The sequence below is a fragment of the Cheilinus undulatus genome, linkage group 11 (genome assembly GCF_018320785.1).
Source record: "Cheilinus undulatus linkage group 11, ASM1832078v1, whole genome shotgun sequence".
NCBI lineage: Eukaryota > Metazoa > Chordata > Actinopteri > Labriformes > Labridae > Cheilinus > Cheilinus undulatus.
In genome coordinates this window covers 3,317,788-3,334,515 of record NC_054875.1, presented here as the reverse complement: position 1 = coordinate 3,334,515, position 16,728 = coordinate 3,317,788, and the positions used below count along the sequence as shown (strand labels likewise).

General features: G+C 39.2%; 1 protein-coding gene across 2 annotated transcripts in view; it reads left to right on the top strand.

Annotated features, from left to right (window-relative positions):
- LOC121518199 (DENN domain-containing protein 2D-like) overlaps positions 1-16,155 on the top strand; it is a 45,978-nt gene extending 29,823 nt beyond the window's left edge. For both annotated transcript variants that reach the window (XM_041800455.1, XM_041800456.1), the window contains 13 exons: positions 105-152; positions 459-548; positions 3,414-3,589; positions 3,676-3,788; positions 3,881-3,950; positions 4,039-4,116; positions 7,613-7,753; positions 11,009-11,157; positions 12,000-12,171; positions 14,659-14,709; positions 14,810-14,891; positions 15,491-15,736; positions 15,839-16,155. In XM_041800455.1, the coding sequence (XP_041656389.1) occupies positions 105-152; positions 459-548; positions 3,414-3,589; positions 3,676-3,788; positions 3,881-3,950; positions 4,039-4,116; positions 7,613-7,753; positions 11,009-11,157; positions 12,000-12,171; positions 14,659-14,709; positions 14,810-14,891; positions 15,491-15,736; positions 15,839-15,906 (1,484 nt within the window). In that variant the 3' untranslated portion in view covers positions 15,907-16,155. The remainder of the gene's footprint in view (positions 1-104; positions 153-458; positions 549-3,413; positions 3,590-3,675; positions 3,789-3,880; positions 3,951-4,038; positions 4,117-7,612; positions 7,754-11,008; positions 11,158-11,999; positions 12,172-14,658; positions 14,710-14,809; positions 14,892-15,490; positions 15,737-15,838) is intronic.
- The last annotated feature ends 573 nt before the right edge of the window (positions 16,156-16,728 follow it).

Genomic DNA, 16,728 nt, shown 5'->3' with positions numbered 1-16,728 from the left:
TTTTATTTGGAAGCGCCCCAACTTTTTTGGAACCGCACAGTTCATTTCAGCACGTTCTTTGTTTTGTTTCATCAGTGTTCACTAAACATTTCTGTGTTTTCCAGGTGAGCAGCCCAAAGGTAACCTCATCTCTGACGTCACTGGAAAGCACAGTAAGTACGGCAGCTAGAGGATTAAACCTTTAAAGATAGAGACGCTGTTCCATCTGTTTATCTTTAATAATGTGAGTTTTACCCCCTCTGCTCCAGCTCCTGCTCTCTAATGTTTGGTCTTTTGACCTTTGGAGGAAGCAGCTGTTAGAAAAGATAAAAATTAAACAATATTCTATCAGAAATTGCACAATGAAGCGAGTCTGAGTGTTACTGTCAGCAGAAGGCTGATCAGCAGCAGGGTAAAGGTAATATTGTTGTTTAATGGTTCCTTCATTGATCAGCTGGTGGTTTTTGTTCCTCCTGCAGACCTCCCCTCGAGTGAAGATGAAGCAGAACGACCAGGGGCACTCAAGAGGTTCAGCGCCATGTGGTCGTCGTTCCGAAGAAAAAGAGACAGTAAGTGTTGCATCACCAAACCACAATAAAAAAAACAATGATTCACTGTTTGAGATTGACAGCACTTCCTCCTGTTTTTCACTCTTCCTGTTTGATGCAGTGAAAACAACAACAGCTCAGTCATGATGAAGGTGCTGCAGGGTGTTTAGGTGGGCTGTTATTAGAGGTTATACTACTACTGATGATAGTGGTGCTTAAATATCTGTGGTGCATGGATACTTAACCTTATTCATCTCAGTCCTGTCTCTTTCAGTCTGTCACCTCAAAAAGTGCATGTGACAAAGCTTCTGTTTCTCTATCGTGCTTAAAGATAGTGTTTAGATTTTTCATGAATACTCTCAAACACTCGTCTCTGAGTGCAACCAACGCTAAAGTAAACACACAGAGCAGACTCCAGACTCAGAATGATAACACAGAAATATCTTCCAGCATTTTTTTTATTGGATGAGCAACATTGTGCAGAGCTTTCTGTTTGTGTTTGACATCTGGACTATTGCAAACATCTTTGTAAAACACAGAGCGACATCTTTAATGCATCTTGAGCATGCAAACTTCTGTTACTGTGAGAAACTTAGGGCTGGGCGATATATCAGATTTGATAACATATAGGTGTATTTTCAAACTAGATAAAGGGAGTCAAGTAAACCATTGCTTTTCATTAAAAAACAGGAAATCCGGCCTAATGCTCAGTAAAAAGCTAATTTACAGTAAGAACCACCAACAAAAATAGGATTATTCAACACAGGATAATGGATTTGACATGCTCAGTTTAAATGAGGAATGCCACACCAACATAAACGTTCTTGACACCCTATATTGAGTGTTTTATTATTTGAATCATAAAAATGGCAGGCAAACTCCTTCACAGCAGCACCAGTTCCATCCATTTTTCCAAATGTTCCTCATGTATTTTTGCAGTTTTACTACCATGCAGGAGATGGAAACTTTGCAAAAGTTTTGTGCAATTTTGACAATATGCACGAGTCTCAGAATTTGCCCCCTGAATGTTGCCAAAATTGCTCAATTATTTAGGGAATATTTGGAATATGGAAGGAAAAGTTTGGGCGAAACTGCTTAACCCCATCTTAATGGGCAGCGTTTGTTTTTCAGCAGACTGCTCCATCGCACTAGAGATTATAAACAATTTCATTCCCTGTACACAGTCTAAATTTTACAAAACACTGGCAAGTCTCTTGCACACTTTTGAAACTGCAAAAACATTGACAACAGTTCTGTGCCTAAATTGCACAACATTCCCATCACTGCCATACTGTTGAAATTGCACTAAGGACTAGAAACATTTCCATTTCCTGAATCCTTTTCAAATTGCACAGAGCATTCGCAAAAGTAGATGAAACTGGTGATGAACAAAGGACCCTTGCTCTACACTTTTCCAAATTTTGCCATTGTAGTTTTTCAATTTAGACATTGCTATTGCTCTCTTTTGGTTCAAGATCTGACTGAAAGCTATGACTTTTCAGTCCTTTTTTGGCTCAACTGATCATTAAAACAACAGAGATTTGATTGTTTGAAACACCTGGGTTTTAAGACTAAAGGAAATGCTGACATCCTAAATATATGGAATTGTTGGCTGTGATTTTTTTTAAATAATTTTGACATTTTTCAGGTGTTTAGCTGCAATTTTTGCTAAATTTAAATGTAAAATTGCCCTGTATTGTGTGTTTAGGACTTGCAGTTTCCGTGACCTGTAATTCTCTGTGACAGCCAGTTTTATTGTTTTACAGGAAGATATATCCAGATACACATGTATATCATGTACAGGTTTATTGCTGTTTGGCTAAAAATGATGGAGATTTCATGGTGATTTGTGCCGTATTGCCTGGCTATAGAAGAACAGTATTTAACATATCAGAACCAGTGGAAAAACAAACGTCCCCTCAGCTTAAAGTTTACTGTCACTTGGCTGAGATTAGCAGCCAAAACAGACTACTTGAAAGGAACCGGTTCTTCAGGTAGAACATATAATCTCTGCATACCTCGGACCCTTTGTGCAGCACGTTAAAAGACTAATGATTATTCAGCTGAGCATCTGCCAACTTAAATTGTTTATGCCTGTCAGTGAGGAAGCGTTGCAGCAGGAAATCTTAAACAGAGAGACAGAAGACAGCCAACCAGAGGATGGAGAAATCCTCGCCATGGTTCTTTTATTTCAGACAAAGAGGACAAAGAGGAGGAGGAATTCAGCGAAAACACATGAGCAAGCTGCTTTTCTGTGAAGGAGCCGGGCTGAATAATGGACTCTGAATGGAGCAGGGGGGTTTATTTAGGTGGACAGAGGTGACACAGTCATGACTGTAGGCTAACAGATGCTATAAATAAATAATTCAGGAGACAGTAGCTTTAAATAAAGTATGTTTAAAGCTCAGATTTGCAGATGACATTCATCTACGCTGGAATTAAAAAAAAAAAAGCCCAGACAGAACTGGGAGGGAGAGGGATAAGCCACGCCCACTTCACCTTTCCTACTGTCCCTCATCAGCCACAACATCATTCAGTCTATACTGTATTTTAGCCATAGTGTCGTAAATATCAAAGTTTGACTTTTCCAGAGCTTTTTGAGAGTTATACGATGATATATGGTCATGTAGAAGACACCGATACATACGATAACAATAGCGTCTGAAGAAAAGTGGTTTATTTAGGATTTTTGGGATCCTGGAGTATCACATTAACGTCGGATTTTAAAAACGTTGTCAGGTTCCCTCTTATTCCTGAAACTGTAAAAAGCAAGATATGTCCCAAGGAGTGAAAACGTGACTGCAATACATCCATTACTGATCTAATGACACCTGAAAATCCTCCTATGCACCTTCCATTGATTACTTCCTTCCTGTTTCTGTACAGAAGGCAAAGACCAAGAGCCTGAGGAGACGCCGGGCCCCGCGGTTGAAGACAAAAACTCCCATCAGTACAAATACGTCAGCGGTCAGTACTTCTTCGAGTACCTGGTGGTGGTCAGCCTCAAGAAGACGAAAGACGGCAGCAACTACGAACCTCAGATCACGTACCAGTTTCCAAAGGTCAGTCTGATGCTAGAGCACGGTCAGGTTGGTTTTTAAGTCCTGTATCTGCTGAGATTCAGTCCCTGCTGTGTGTTTCTTTATAGAGAGACGGGATGGCGAGATATCAGAAAGAGGAAGAGGAGAAGACGCTGAAGGCCATCACTCTCTTTTGTTTCCCTGAGGGAATCAACTGGGCCCCTCTGACAGAATACCACAGGTACGCCGGCTCCTCTGGCACCTTTCCTGCCACATTCATAACCTAATCTTTGGTTTTTATTGATCATCCTTGTCTTTCTTGTCTGTTTTCAGTGAGACGTTCTCCTTTGTTCTGACTGAGATTGACGGCAGCAGAAGAAACGGGTACTGCAGGAGGTTACTGGTCAGTGAAATGTGTTTTTCACATATCAGTAAGAAATAATGCTATAACACTCATTCATTTTTCTCCTTTTTTACTGTTTTATCTTCAGCCTGGGGGAAAGGGAGCTCGGCCACCCGAGGCGTACTGCATCATCAGCTCACTCGCTTGTTTTGGCCTCTTCTCCAAAGTGAGTTAAACTTTTTTTTAAGTTGTTTTTGGGGCTTTATATCTTTATTTAGATCAGGAGTTCTCAACCTTTTCAGCCCGTGACCCCAAAAATAAAGGTGCCAGAGCCCCGGGACCCTCACTGTACCTGTGGGAGGTTGAACACAGCCATGCACATTCAAGAATAGTCATGTGGAGACAAGGCCGTCCATAAGGGGAGAAAAAGGGGAGAGCTTTCTGGGGCCCAGCCAGACTGCAGGACCATGGAGGTCAGCAAAATCATGGTTCATAGTAAAGTTAAGCTGTGGCATCCATATCTTATATTTAACCTGAATAATAACCACTCTTACCAGTAAACAACTATCTTTTTTTATTCATTTATGTGGTAAATAGCCTTAATAAAAGCAGTAAATCCCTTTTGTTTAAACCAAAATTAAAATGGGTTAAAAATGGCTAAAATAGGTTATTAATGGCAAAACAAAGTGGTGAAAAAGGTGGTAAAATTAGATTTTAAATGTAGCAGTAAGGGTTAGAAATAGCAAAAAGTGGCAACAAAAGATTTAAGTGGCAAAACGGCATAGATAGTGGTAAATGGGATTAAAAAGTGGCTTAATGGATTTAAATTGGCAAAAATGGGTGGAAATTTGCTGAAATGGGATGAAAAATGTATTTAAACTGGCAATAAGGGTTAACTGAGACAAAAAAATTGGCAGAAATGGGTGAAAGTAGCTAGAATAAGCATCTCAAATAGTGAAATGTGGTTAACATGGGCAAAAATGGGCATAAAATGTGGCAAAAACAAAAGTGGTTGGTGGAGGCAAAAATGGGTCAACAGATGCAACATTAGATGAGAAGTGGCAAGAATTGGTTCAGAAGTGGCAAAAGCAGGCCGAAAAAAAGTGGCGGGAAGGGTTTAAAATGGATAGAAATGGGTTTTAGATGTCAAAAATGTGTTAAAATTGCCAAAAATGGTGAAAAAAGGGTGAAAAATTGGTTACAATTTGGCTAAATTGGTCTGGAGTGGCAATGGGTAATTTAAAAAATATTCCTAGTGTTTTTAGGGCATCTGGAGACCCCGTCTCAGTGTCTCACGACCCCCACAGGGGTCCCAACCCCAACCTTGAGAACCATTGATTGAGATAGAGGGGCTGAAGATAGACAGGAAATACGGGGAGAGAGAATGGGGGCAAGACATTCATCAAACAGCCCTGGGACTAGGAATCAATCCCACAATCCCTACAGGACTTCAGCCTCCGTATACGGGCACCTTCTCTACCCGCTGAGATAAAGTGGCGCCAGGGTTCAACTTTTTTCTTATCAACAGGGCTGTGTCCAATTTTTGGCCATATTGCCAGGTATGACTGCAACCATAAATCACTCCCTGAATTAAATTATAAGTGTGGTTTTTTTCTGACTCAGTTAAAAATAGCATTTTGTTAAAGGACTGAATAAAACGAGTCTAGACAGGTGCACTCAGGTTGGACCAGCTTCTTGTACAGAACAATTCTTTATCACATGGCCGATTTACTACAGGAAAATTTTGGAAAGGTTTAATGTTATTAAAAATTGGACAGCATTCAGTCCTATTTACTCCGGAGTCAAACACGTTCTACACTGTTAATTCCTCAGATATTACAGTAAGAAGATTTATTGTTTTTGTGGCTTCAGCTCCATTAAATGTCATCAACTGACGACTAATTCTAACCTGCTCCTTTATTTATCACCTGGTCAACCATGTTTCCAGAAATAGACTCTCGTACCTTTCATCAACTTCGATTTACAGTCATGACTGCGTTTTAGAATGTCGTCCTGCCAAACTGAAAGTAAATTTGTGTTTGTCTACAAGAAGAGCTCTATGGCAACAAACACAACAATTAATGATTGCAGGGCGTCTTATCTGGTGCTGTTTGGTAACAGGGTGGCACACCTGAGTCGGGTGGGTATTTGTGTGTTTAGCGTCGTGTCATTGACTCATAAAAGCTCAACAGGAAGATGTGGCAGGAAATAAACCATTTCCAGAAGTGGAGGCTGCAGAGAAGCAACAACCAAGGGCAAATCATCATGATTTTGTTTTTTAGATAAATTACTCTTAATATGAGGATTTTAGAAAGCTGGAAGCCAACAGTAAGCAGCAGTGATCTGGATATATTATAAATTATATATTTTTTTCTTTTTATAACAACTCTGATGCAACATTACTGCAGTTTTACTCACTTTTTTGCCCATTCCGAGTCATTTGGGTCTGATGTGGCCCTCTAACACTCCTGCCTGTTGAGAGGAACAGTTCCATTAATTAATAATTATGTTGTTTATCTGGTCTTTTGCACCTGCATGAGCAACCACACCATGCCAAAGCCCAGCTCTTCCATCTGTGACAGGGTGCCTGAGCATGGGTACAGTGCACTCACACTAGACCAGGGGTGTCCAAACTATGGCCCTGGGGCCAATTTTGATCTAGAAATAAAATGAAATATGGCCGACATTTGATCATGAAGCATTGCTTGACTGTACTGTACTTCATAGTTTCAGCCAGGGCAGTACTACCATGCTAATATTGTAAAGAAGTATCTCAGCAGGAAGAATTAACTGATGTTTTTTGTGACTTAACTGAGACATAACTGTGCATGGTAAAAATATTGGCAATCAAAATAATAATATCTTGTTCTCTAACTCCCTGATGAGTTTTGGCAGCAAATAGCAGCACCATTAATACTCCAAGGGCAGAGCCAGTGGCAGCTAGGGCCAAACAGGGCCCCCTGAAATCTGACTGGTATCCCAAAAATCATAGAAATGATTGTCTATTTGCCTTGTCAGCCATTACATTGAGTGTTTAGCATTATCCACAGAGTCAAGCTCAGATCAGCTGATCTCACACAAGCCCACATCAGCTGATGGCCAGCTGATTTGCTATAAGCACGCTATTGGCCAGTTGCTCTCATGCTGCCTAATTTAAACTGCTCTTGCCTGGCCAGGCTCTGCTGCTCTCTCTGCAAGCTGCTCTTGCAACCCTCCTCCACCCCAGCTCCTCCTTTATTCAGCTTCTGACTTGATCAATGTCATATACCTCATCTTGTGGACATTAACCTGGCTCCAATGGTCTCATATATTTCTGTATGTGGCCCTCAGTGGAGAAAGATTGGACAACTCTCCACAAGACAAACAAACTGGACTTATAAGGTCAAACATGCTTGGGAATGGTATGGATTACCTAGTGTGAGTGCGGCCTAATTGACAAGAAGCAAACCATTAAATTTGTTTGATATAAATCTTTCTGGTTGCCTTTTTGGTGGAGATAAATCGCTGTGCAGAACTTTTAAGCAGCTGTCTTAACTGAGCAGTTGCAGCACGAATCAGGTTGCCTGTTATTCAGTTCAGCAAGTTGCAGACAGCTGGTTGCAGGATGTTGCAAGCAGATAAATATAAAATCGCCTATCAAGACCAACAAATTTCTACGTGAATTATTTTATCATTACTAGTGTTTTATCCTGACTGTCCGCTCTCCTGTGTGCTTTTCGCAGATATTTGACGAGGTGGAGAAGCGGCGGCAGATCTCCATGGCCATGATCTACCCATTCATGCAGAAGCTGAGGGAGGCTCCATTCCCAGCTCCGGGAAACACAGTGGAGATTAAGAGCTTCATTCCTGAGTCGGGCACTGAGGTCAGAGCCGGCTTTTATTTTCACATCTCTGAACACTGTGATATCATTGGTGCTACTCACCAAAACCTCCAGAATAAGCTTGATTACTTCACATAACAGAAAAGAAACCCCTGGATTCCTCTCAAACTTAAACTAAAAAAGTCCCCAGAAGTTATCAGGACTGTTCCGCTGAAATTAGAGATTTCCTAAAACAATGAGTGCAGAAGGAATCTCCCTCCATAGCCATCTGAAGGATGTCACAGCAATCACTGAGTCAGCTGGACTTCATCCAAACAGAATCAAGGAAACATGACGAGCTCTTACGACTTAGCTAAGGAATACATTAAGCTGTTTCACTGGAAGTCATTACTGTTTCCGGATGGCCTTTAGTTCTGGGAAGAAAGGGAAAGCAGCCAGATACTCAGAGCAGATCGGCCTGTTTTTATAGGTAGTTTCATCATTACTAACTCTTGTCTTTATTCTAAAATACTGCTGGTTTAAATATAGAAATCAGACTGATAGAATACCAGCCAGCTCCTCTGTTAAATATATTAGAGTTTGATCAACAAGAAGCTTTTTGTTAGAATAGAACAGACTTCATTACCATTAAACAGAGTAGGAAAAAGATCATTTTTGCAAACAGCAAAAACAAATAAAGAGTGATTAAAGTACAAAACGTTATAAAGAATGAATGAAAGTTGTGCTCATTGACACTACAAAATTTGGCAAAGTTTCCGTCTCCTGCACACTGTTGAAATTCCAAAAACTATGACAACTGTTCCTTTTTAGCACACTGTCAAATCTTTAAAACATTCGCATCTTTGCTAATCCGTCAAAACTGCACAAAACATGGGACACCTTTTAGTCAAAGTTGCACAGAACCCTGGAAACAACACAAAACATCAGCATGGTTTCCATCTTTTGTACACTGTCTTAATTGCGCCAAACACTGCCGTCATTTTACTGTTCTGCACTTTGTCTAAATTGCACAAAACCTATGCAGTGTATGCACATAACACTGGCAGCATTAATATTTCTTTGACTCCTTTGAAATTACACCAAACACTGGTGAAGTTTCTGTTCACTGCATGCTGTCTGAATTGCACAAACACTGGCAATATTTTCACAATTTATTTTTGCACACGTTCTAAATGCACAAAACATCAGCAAAGTTTATGTCTTCACAGCAGGGGTGTCAAACTCAAGGCTTGGGGGCCAAATCTGGCCCATGGTACAGTTATGCATGGCCCGTGAGGTCATATCATATTTTTGATATAACTGGCCAACTGGTTTGAGGTCTGCAGATTTCTTCCAGTTTAAAAATGTAAACCCGGGGACGCAGGTGACCAAGTGGTTTAAGGCGCCGACAGCCCGAGTTCGAATCCGGCCTGAGGCCCTTTTACCGCATGTCTCTCCCCTGCTCTCGTCCCTGTTTCCGACTCTATCCACTATCCTTCCTCTATCAAATAAAGGCACAAAAATGCCAAAAAGAAAATCCTAAAAAGATTTTAAACCCAATCCCAATGTTCAAAAATATCCTTGTTATGTCATAAAAATAAAAAAAGTAAAAGAAATAAAATAATTAGATAAAACGTCAGGAATGTGGGAAAGAAATTTCTGTTTTCATTTCATATTCTTGATTTTGAATCCCACAGTTATCATGCAAAGTTGTGGTTTTGACTTTTTATTTCATATTTTTACCTTTTCAATTCACATTTTTTTACTTTTTATCTTTCTTTTTTTTTACCTTTTTTAGATCCTCAATTTTGAATTTTTCAGTAATATTTTGACCTTAAAACTCACGATTTTGATTTCTTTTTCTCATGTTTTGACCTTTTTAGCTCCTTACTTTGACTTTTATCTCATAATTTGGCCTTTTGTATCCTCAATTTTAAATTCTAAGTAACGTTTTGACCTGTAAAACTCAAAATTTAAAAATTTTCTGAGCTTTTAACATTTTTAACCAATATTTTGGAAGTTTATCTCATATTTTGACCTTTAAAACTCATGATTTCAAATTTTTATCTCACGTTTTGACCATTCAAAAACATGATTTAAATTTTCCTTCTTGTATATTTGCCCTTTTAAGACATGATTTCGACTTGAAATGCCTTTTGAGTTAAAAATGTTGAATTTTTTTCTCAGATTTTGAGCCTTTAAACTTACCACTTTTACTGTTTTAAATCTAAAAACCATTTATCATCAATACTAAGGTTTTTTCCTCCCATAATTCATTGCTGGTAAAAATAAGGTTGACAGTTTATGGTGCTTTATAGAAACTCTGTCCATGATTCTGGTGTTTGTCCCCTGCTGTCAGAATTGCTCAATTATTTAGGACATATTTGGGATATGGAGGGAAAAGCCTGGGCAAAATTCATGTCTCCTGAATGGGATACATTTGTTTTTCAGCAGACTGCTTCACACTGCCAAATGATTTAAGACATTTCCATCTTTACTAACCTGCAAAATTGGCACAAAACTTTTTTTTTTTTTTTTTGGTCTCTTGCACGTGGTCTAAAAAACTCAAAACATCTGCAAAGTTTATGTCTTTATAGAAACTCTGTCCATGATTCTGGTGTTTGGTCTTAATTGCACCAAAGATTGGCAACATTTTTGTGAACTGCATGCTGTCCATCCTGATTTGCAGAATACTGTTGCATTGTGCAATAATGTGCACTTAGGCAAATATTACCATGGGATTTGAAGCTCATTATGACACTGTAGGTTTACTTATTTTTTAAAAAAAAGGTTGTAAGGGGTTCTGAAATGTTGCTGTAATTTAGTGTCTGTGTATGGAGAAACCAAACCATTGCTGACCTACTGTTTTAAGTGAATTATCCAAAAGTAAAGACCAAAACTGCTCATAAAAGGCTGAAGTTACATTCCTGCTCTAATTCTTACATAACCCAGTCTTCACATGTAGATCCTGGTGGAGGGCGTGTTTGTGTGGCGTGGTGCCTGAACATGTCCTAAATTACTTCACCTTTACCTGAGAGAAGAACCACACCTCCACCAGCAGACCAGCTGTCAACATGATCAAATATTCACTGTAAAATAAGGCTTTGAGTATATGTCTCTGGGTATTTATAGCAGCAAACACACAGCTTAAAATAAACTCATAAATAATGTTTAATTAGGGAAATAAATCATGGAAAGCTCTCAGACTGACCTGCATTGTTTCTCCTCCATATTCAGAGCGTGCAATGGTTGCTGTTGTGAGTGGATCAATGATGCTGATGTTGTTGTTGACATTTTTGTGGTGTCTCTCTCCATCAGATCATCAGTCTGACCCGGCCGCTGGACTCCTGGCTCGAACACGTGAACTTTGGTACGCTGTTCAGCTGTCTGACAGACGAGGAGGTGCTCGTCGTGTTCGGTGCCGCCGTTCTGGAGAGACGGATTATCTTCATCGCTGATGAACTTGGGTAAGACGCTTTCATGTGCCTCTCTCATTTTACACAGAAACATGTAAACAACACACACAGAAGACGGCAGTGAGAAAAAGTTGTCATGATACTAGAATCTAAAACTTTGGATGAGAATCAGACAAACAAAAGTAGAAGTCTAACACGGCCAGTATTTGGTGATTTACTGTTTTAAATTTACAAAAATTGCAGGCAAACTTCTGCACACTCTCATATACATTGGAGATGTTTTCAACCTGTCTTTTATTTTTATTCCAGGTGCAGGATTTACCTAAACCTTTTGATTGATGCATTCCTATCTTAAGCATCTGCCTTATTAAATAGATTTATTTGTTAAAGCTTCGGCTCCATTTGATTCGATCAATCACCGAAATAACACCTTCTGAAACCATGTGGTATCAAAAAGTAGGGAGTTTGTGAACACTTTGAGACCCTTACATGCAGTCTTTACCAGGTCTTTGTACTTTATTGGTGAAAAATCTGCAGACATGACAGATTTAAAGCTAAACTGTGCAGGAATGGAGCAAATGTTTAAATCCACTCCTGGAAATAAGAGGGCATCTTCCCTTTACTGATAGGATTACATTTAAACTCTCCAGGAAATGTTCTGTTTCTGTATTTGTATTTCTGAATGTATAGCAGCGTCTACACAGACGGTTCTGTGTTCTAACATGTTTGTGATTTTATGTTATTCCTGTAGAGAATCAACATGAGGAACCCTTTGATTTTTTAATGAAGTCTTTTCTGAGGTCTTCATATTTACTGCAGTGCAGCAGGAAGTGTGTAATCTCTGTCATTATTTAAATCCTGCAGAGTGACGATTTCTGATGTTGTCTCTGCAGCACCTTATCTCAGATCATTCATGCCGTGGCGGCGCTGCTTTACCCGTTCACCTGGCAGCACACGTTCATCTCCATCGTACCTGAGATCCTGATCGACGTGGTGATGGCGCCCACCCCGTACCTGCTGGGAGTCCAGAAACGTCTGCTGGACCTGGTCACCGACCAGGGAGACGTAAGTCTGCATTGACGGCACAAATGAGACGTTTAGAGTGATGCTTTACAAATAGGGATATTTAGAGGGACATCATTTAAAATCTGGTCAAAAGCAAATTTCAGTTGTATTTAGTTAGTTAGTCTGAAGTGAAGAAAACAATGTGAAGTTTGTTTGCTGAGTTATTCTAAAGTTTAGGGACTGTTTTTAAAATACTACTGGTGACAGCCACCGCTGTCTGAGCCATCCCAGCTTGAATCAGGAAATCTGACAAGATGCAGACAGCTGGTTTCAGGATGTTAGAGGAGACACATTTGACATGGGACATGGAAGTCTTGTTTTGAAAGGCTGCATGCATCGTCTCCTTTAGTAACAAGGTGTTTACTGGTGCACTGACGCAAGAAGCATCTCGTTGCAGTTCTGTTGCTGTCAGCTTTCAGTCCCTATAGCAGGTTAATGCTCACATGCTCTTGCTAAATGTGGTTTCTCATTCCTTTGGTTGAGTGAAACTATGCAAGTTTAAGCTGATGCTGACCTCTGTTTTTATGAAATGCTACCTGATAGCATTTCATAGGAAGGTTTTTGAGGTTTTTGATTACATCCTGGTTGTAGAGCATTATTGCTGCAGTGCAGAAGCCATTAACTGGAGCTACAGTGACTACTAGTGACGGATGGCTACATCATAGCTTAGACAGAGCAGGGTCTACCTGCAAGGGTGTCAAACTCAGCAGGGGCCGGATTCTGAATTTAGGTCTATCCTGAGGGCCGAACAGGGTCCAAATTTAACCATAAACTGTCAACTCATTTTCACCAGTTGTAAACTATGGGCAAAAAAACCTTTGGAAATTAAAAACATCAAAATGATACATTTCAGAGCTCAAACTCTGAGATAAAAAAATTACATGAATGGGTTCAAAATGTAAAAACACGTTATCAAAAGTCAAAATAATGTTTTATAAGTAAATATATGAAATAGAAAGACAAAATCATGAGTTTAAAGGGTCAAAATATGAGTTCGATTAAAAAATTTTGAGTCTTAACAGGTAAAAATATGAGATTAATAGTCAAAGTTAGGAATTGAAAGGTCAAAACATATGAGGAAATTTAAAATTTTTAGTTAGAAAGGTCAAAATATGACTCAAAAAATAAAATTATGAATCCAAAAGGTCAAAATGTGTGATAAAAGTTAAAATTATGAACTGAAAATATTAAGATATGGAATAGAAATTCAAATCAACAGTGTAAAATGTAATTTTGAGATGAAACATTGAAAGTATGAAATGAAAACACAAATTATTTGATTTTTTTTATCCGATAAATTTTTACTCTTTAGTTTTTCAAGTTTTTCTGACTTAAGGATATTTTGAATCATTGAGGTTAAATTTACATTTTTATAGTGAAATCTGCAAACCTCATACCAGTGGGTCAGTTATAATAAAAATATGATATGATCCTGCAGGCCGGGTATAACTGTACCATGGGACGGATTTGGCCCCCGGGCCTTGAGTTTGACACCCCTGGTCTACCTGCAGGCTTGGAGGCAGCAGTTTCAGGACCATAATCTCAAACCTGCAGAACTCATGCACATGCATGCTTTTTTTTTTTTTTTTTTTTTTTTTTTTTTGCATGTGAGAGTCTTACAGAGCAGAAACTTTATTATGAAGATTACAGGTTAGAACAGGGCTACCTTAGATTTTACAGTCTATTGTGCTGTTGACCTAGTTTATTTCTCTATATTCTTTATTATACATTCAAACAGAGCGGAGTTTACATTCAACAACACAGTTCCCATTGGCTGTCAGACTGAACAGGTAATCAGCAATATTAATAAAGTAAACAAAAAGATAAAATTAAATAAGATAAAGTAAAAATAGAAAAATAAAAAAGGGGTCAGAACAAGAGGTCAGTCATGAAGTAGTTTGCATAGATAGTCATCAAGATGTAGGGTTTTTGGATTAATATAATCTAGAATATGTCCACACAGTCCTAGTCTGCCTCTCCAACCTTTTCAGATATCTGTCCTAACATGACTTCATCTTTTAGTTTACCTGATAATGAGCTAATTATGCTGATAAAAGCTTGCCAAGCATGCAACTTTTGGCAGCTTGTTTGATTGCAATGCTGTTCTACTTCACTAGGTGGCACTGTTGCTAAAATAGAGGGGTCCCAGTTCTGCAGTCCTGGGGCTGCTGCCTGCAGATAGGGACTGGTGCATTTGACAGGGGTCTGTTTGGGGTTGCAAAGCTTCCTAAGAGAGTGAAATGACCCATAAGAATTCAGAATACTCAAGATCAAGAAGGAGTGGGGGACTAGTGGGGTGATGTTTAGACTTTTTAGACAGATTCCCAGACTGAAGACCTGAGGTGATAAAAATATACAAAAATGTAACCATTCAGTAAATCTGTCGCCAAATACCAAGGGATTTGACTTTAATAGTTTATCCAAATAATCAGGAACATCCCTGAAATGTTAATGTTTTTTATTTTGTATTTCTTCTCTGTTTAACAGCTGCTGGTGGTCGACGTCTCTGAGGATAAAAAGGAGACCTTCATTGTCTCTGTAAGGGCTATATTCACACATTTGTTTAGAAAATAATATGTTCTTCTTCAGTTTTTATTTTTATATTTATGGAGCATTTGTTTAAATCTGAATTTTCCAGATTGGTGATGAAAGCTCGATTCTTCCTCCAAAGCTCCAAGCTGAAATCATGGAGGCTCTCAGCAGCAGACAGAAGGCTTCAAGTGAGTAAAAAGAGTCAAACACTCCTGTTTTTCTTTGGCTGTATTACCACTTTTTCAAGAAAGCCATGATTTGCAGGTATAGATATTTTTCTTTAATCACAGTTATTTATTTAGACCTATTGCCGTTATTTATATTAGCTGGTGTTGCTGTTCTGGGATCCCCCTGCACTTCTACAAGCCTGTGTGAAAAGCCTCAAGCAAGAACAGCACATATTTCTGCCTTTCCTGTGCCCACAAGGAAAGCCTGAGGCAGGGAGAGAAGCAACAAAAACCCAGAGAAGGGCAAACCTCAGTGACAACAGAATGACTGTGATTAAGTCAGAAGCAGAATAAAGGAGGAGCTGGGGTGGAGGAGGGGTGCAAAAAGTGACTTGCAAAGAGAGCCAGGCTAGAGCTTTTAAATATGGCAGTTGTGGTGCAATTAGCCAATAGTGGCTAAACTACATTATATGCTCAATTTCTGACTTCTGTTAAGAGATTATCAGAAAAGCTTAGTCAGCCTCCATAATTCATAAGAACAAGAAGGTTACCCCGTTTTTTCTCATCCTGATCCTCTGTCCATCTTCATGTTTGTATTTTGTTTTCTGTCTCTTCTTCAGCGGGGGAGGAGCTGAACCGCGTGGTGTCAGAAGCTTTCCTTCACTTCTTCGTGAGGACGGTTGGTCATTACGCCTCGTATGTGAAATACAGCCGCTCAGGGGAGCCGGGGGTGTTTGAGAAGAGGAATTTCTACAAGGCCATCGAGTCCAAAACCACCCGACACTTTGTCAAGAAGTTCATCCAGACGCAGATGTTTGACCTTTTTATCCAGGAGGTGGAGCAGCAGCAGCCTGGGCCGCAGCAAGGTGAACACTGAGAATAAAAGATAAGATCTTATACAGCGTATGACTGGTTTCTCCTTAAAACTGTTTTTCCCTGCTCTGATTCTGGCATCCTTCTCTCTGCAGGAATATTTCACAAAAAGATTTTGGAGTACCAGGAGAAGAAGAAGCGGGAGAAGATGAGGAAACACTAGCTGTGAGCGTGACTGAGAAGCTGTGTAAATAAAGGAGAACATAGGAGACGATGTGAATGTTGCACTGTGTGTTTTTCTGTCCTGTGCTGGTTTTTAAATAATTAATGTGTGAATTACTGTACGGCGATGTTGCTGCTACTCTGTGAAACACTGGCAGAATGAGAGACTTCAGCTCCAGAGTCGGCCGCAGTCTGTCGCTGACGAGCAGGAAATCATTTCAAATAAAGACTAATTTTTTTTAAGTCAAAATGTCTGCTGTCTCTGATTATTGTAGCAGCTTCTTTCGCTTTTTTCTTCTTACTTTTGACCAAGACTGGACTAAATGTAAAAAAGCAAAAAGGTCAGCACACCAGGGAGCTCCTAATTAAGTATTTATTTATCAACAATTGATGTTTGAACCAACGTGCACTCCCTTAGACTTTCTTGCTTGTAAATTATGGAGCAGGCATCCACTCGGAGATGGTCATGTGACCGTTGAACCCAAATTAATCCCCTTTTTTGCACATTGTAGTATTTTAGACATCCTTTATGCTATGCTTGTGATTCATACCTTTTGTCTAAATTGCTACATTTAATTCTATATTCATTTTAGCTGTACTGCTTCATATGATGAACTGTAGTTATCATGGTTACTCTTGACCAATCAATAACTAGTAAACATGCAAAAAATACCAATAAAATGATTTAAATTTAATATTTTGACCATCCATGGCTCATAGAGATTATTTTTGCATTCCATGTTTGCATATCTAAATACAACGCAACATCTAAAATTGCTATTATGCAAAGTCTTCATCATGTCAGCCAGTCTGCTGCTGTCAA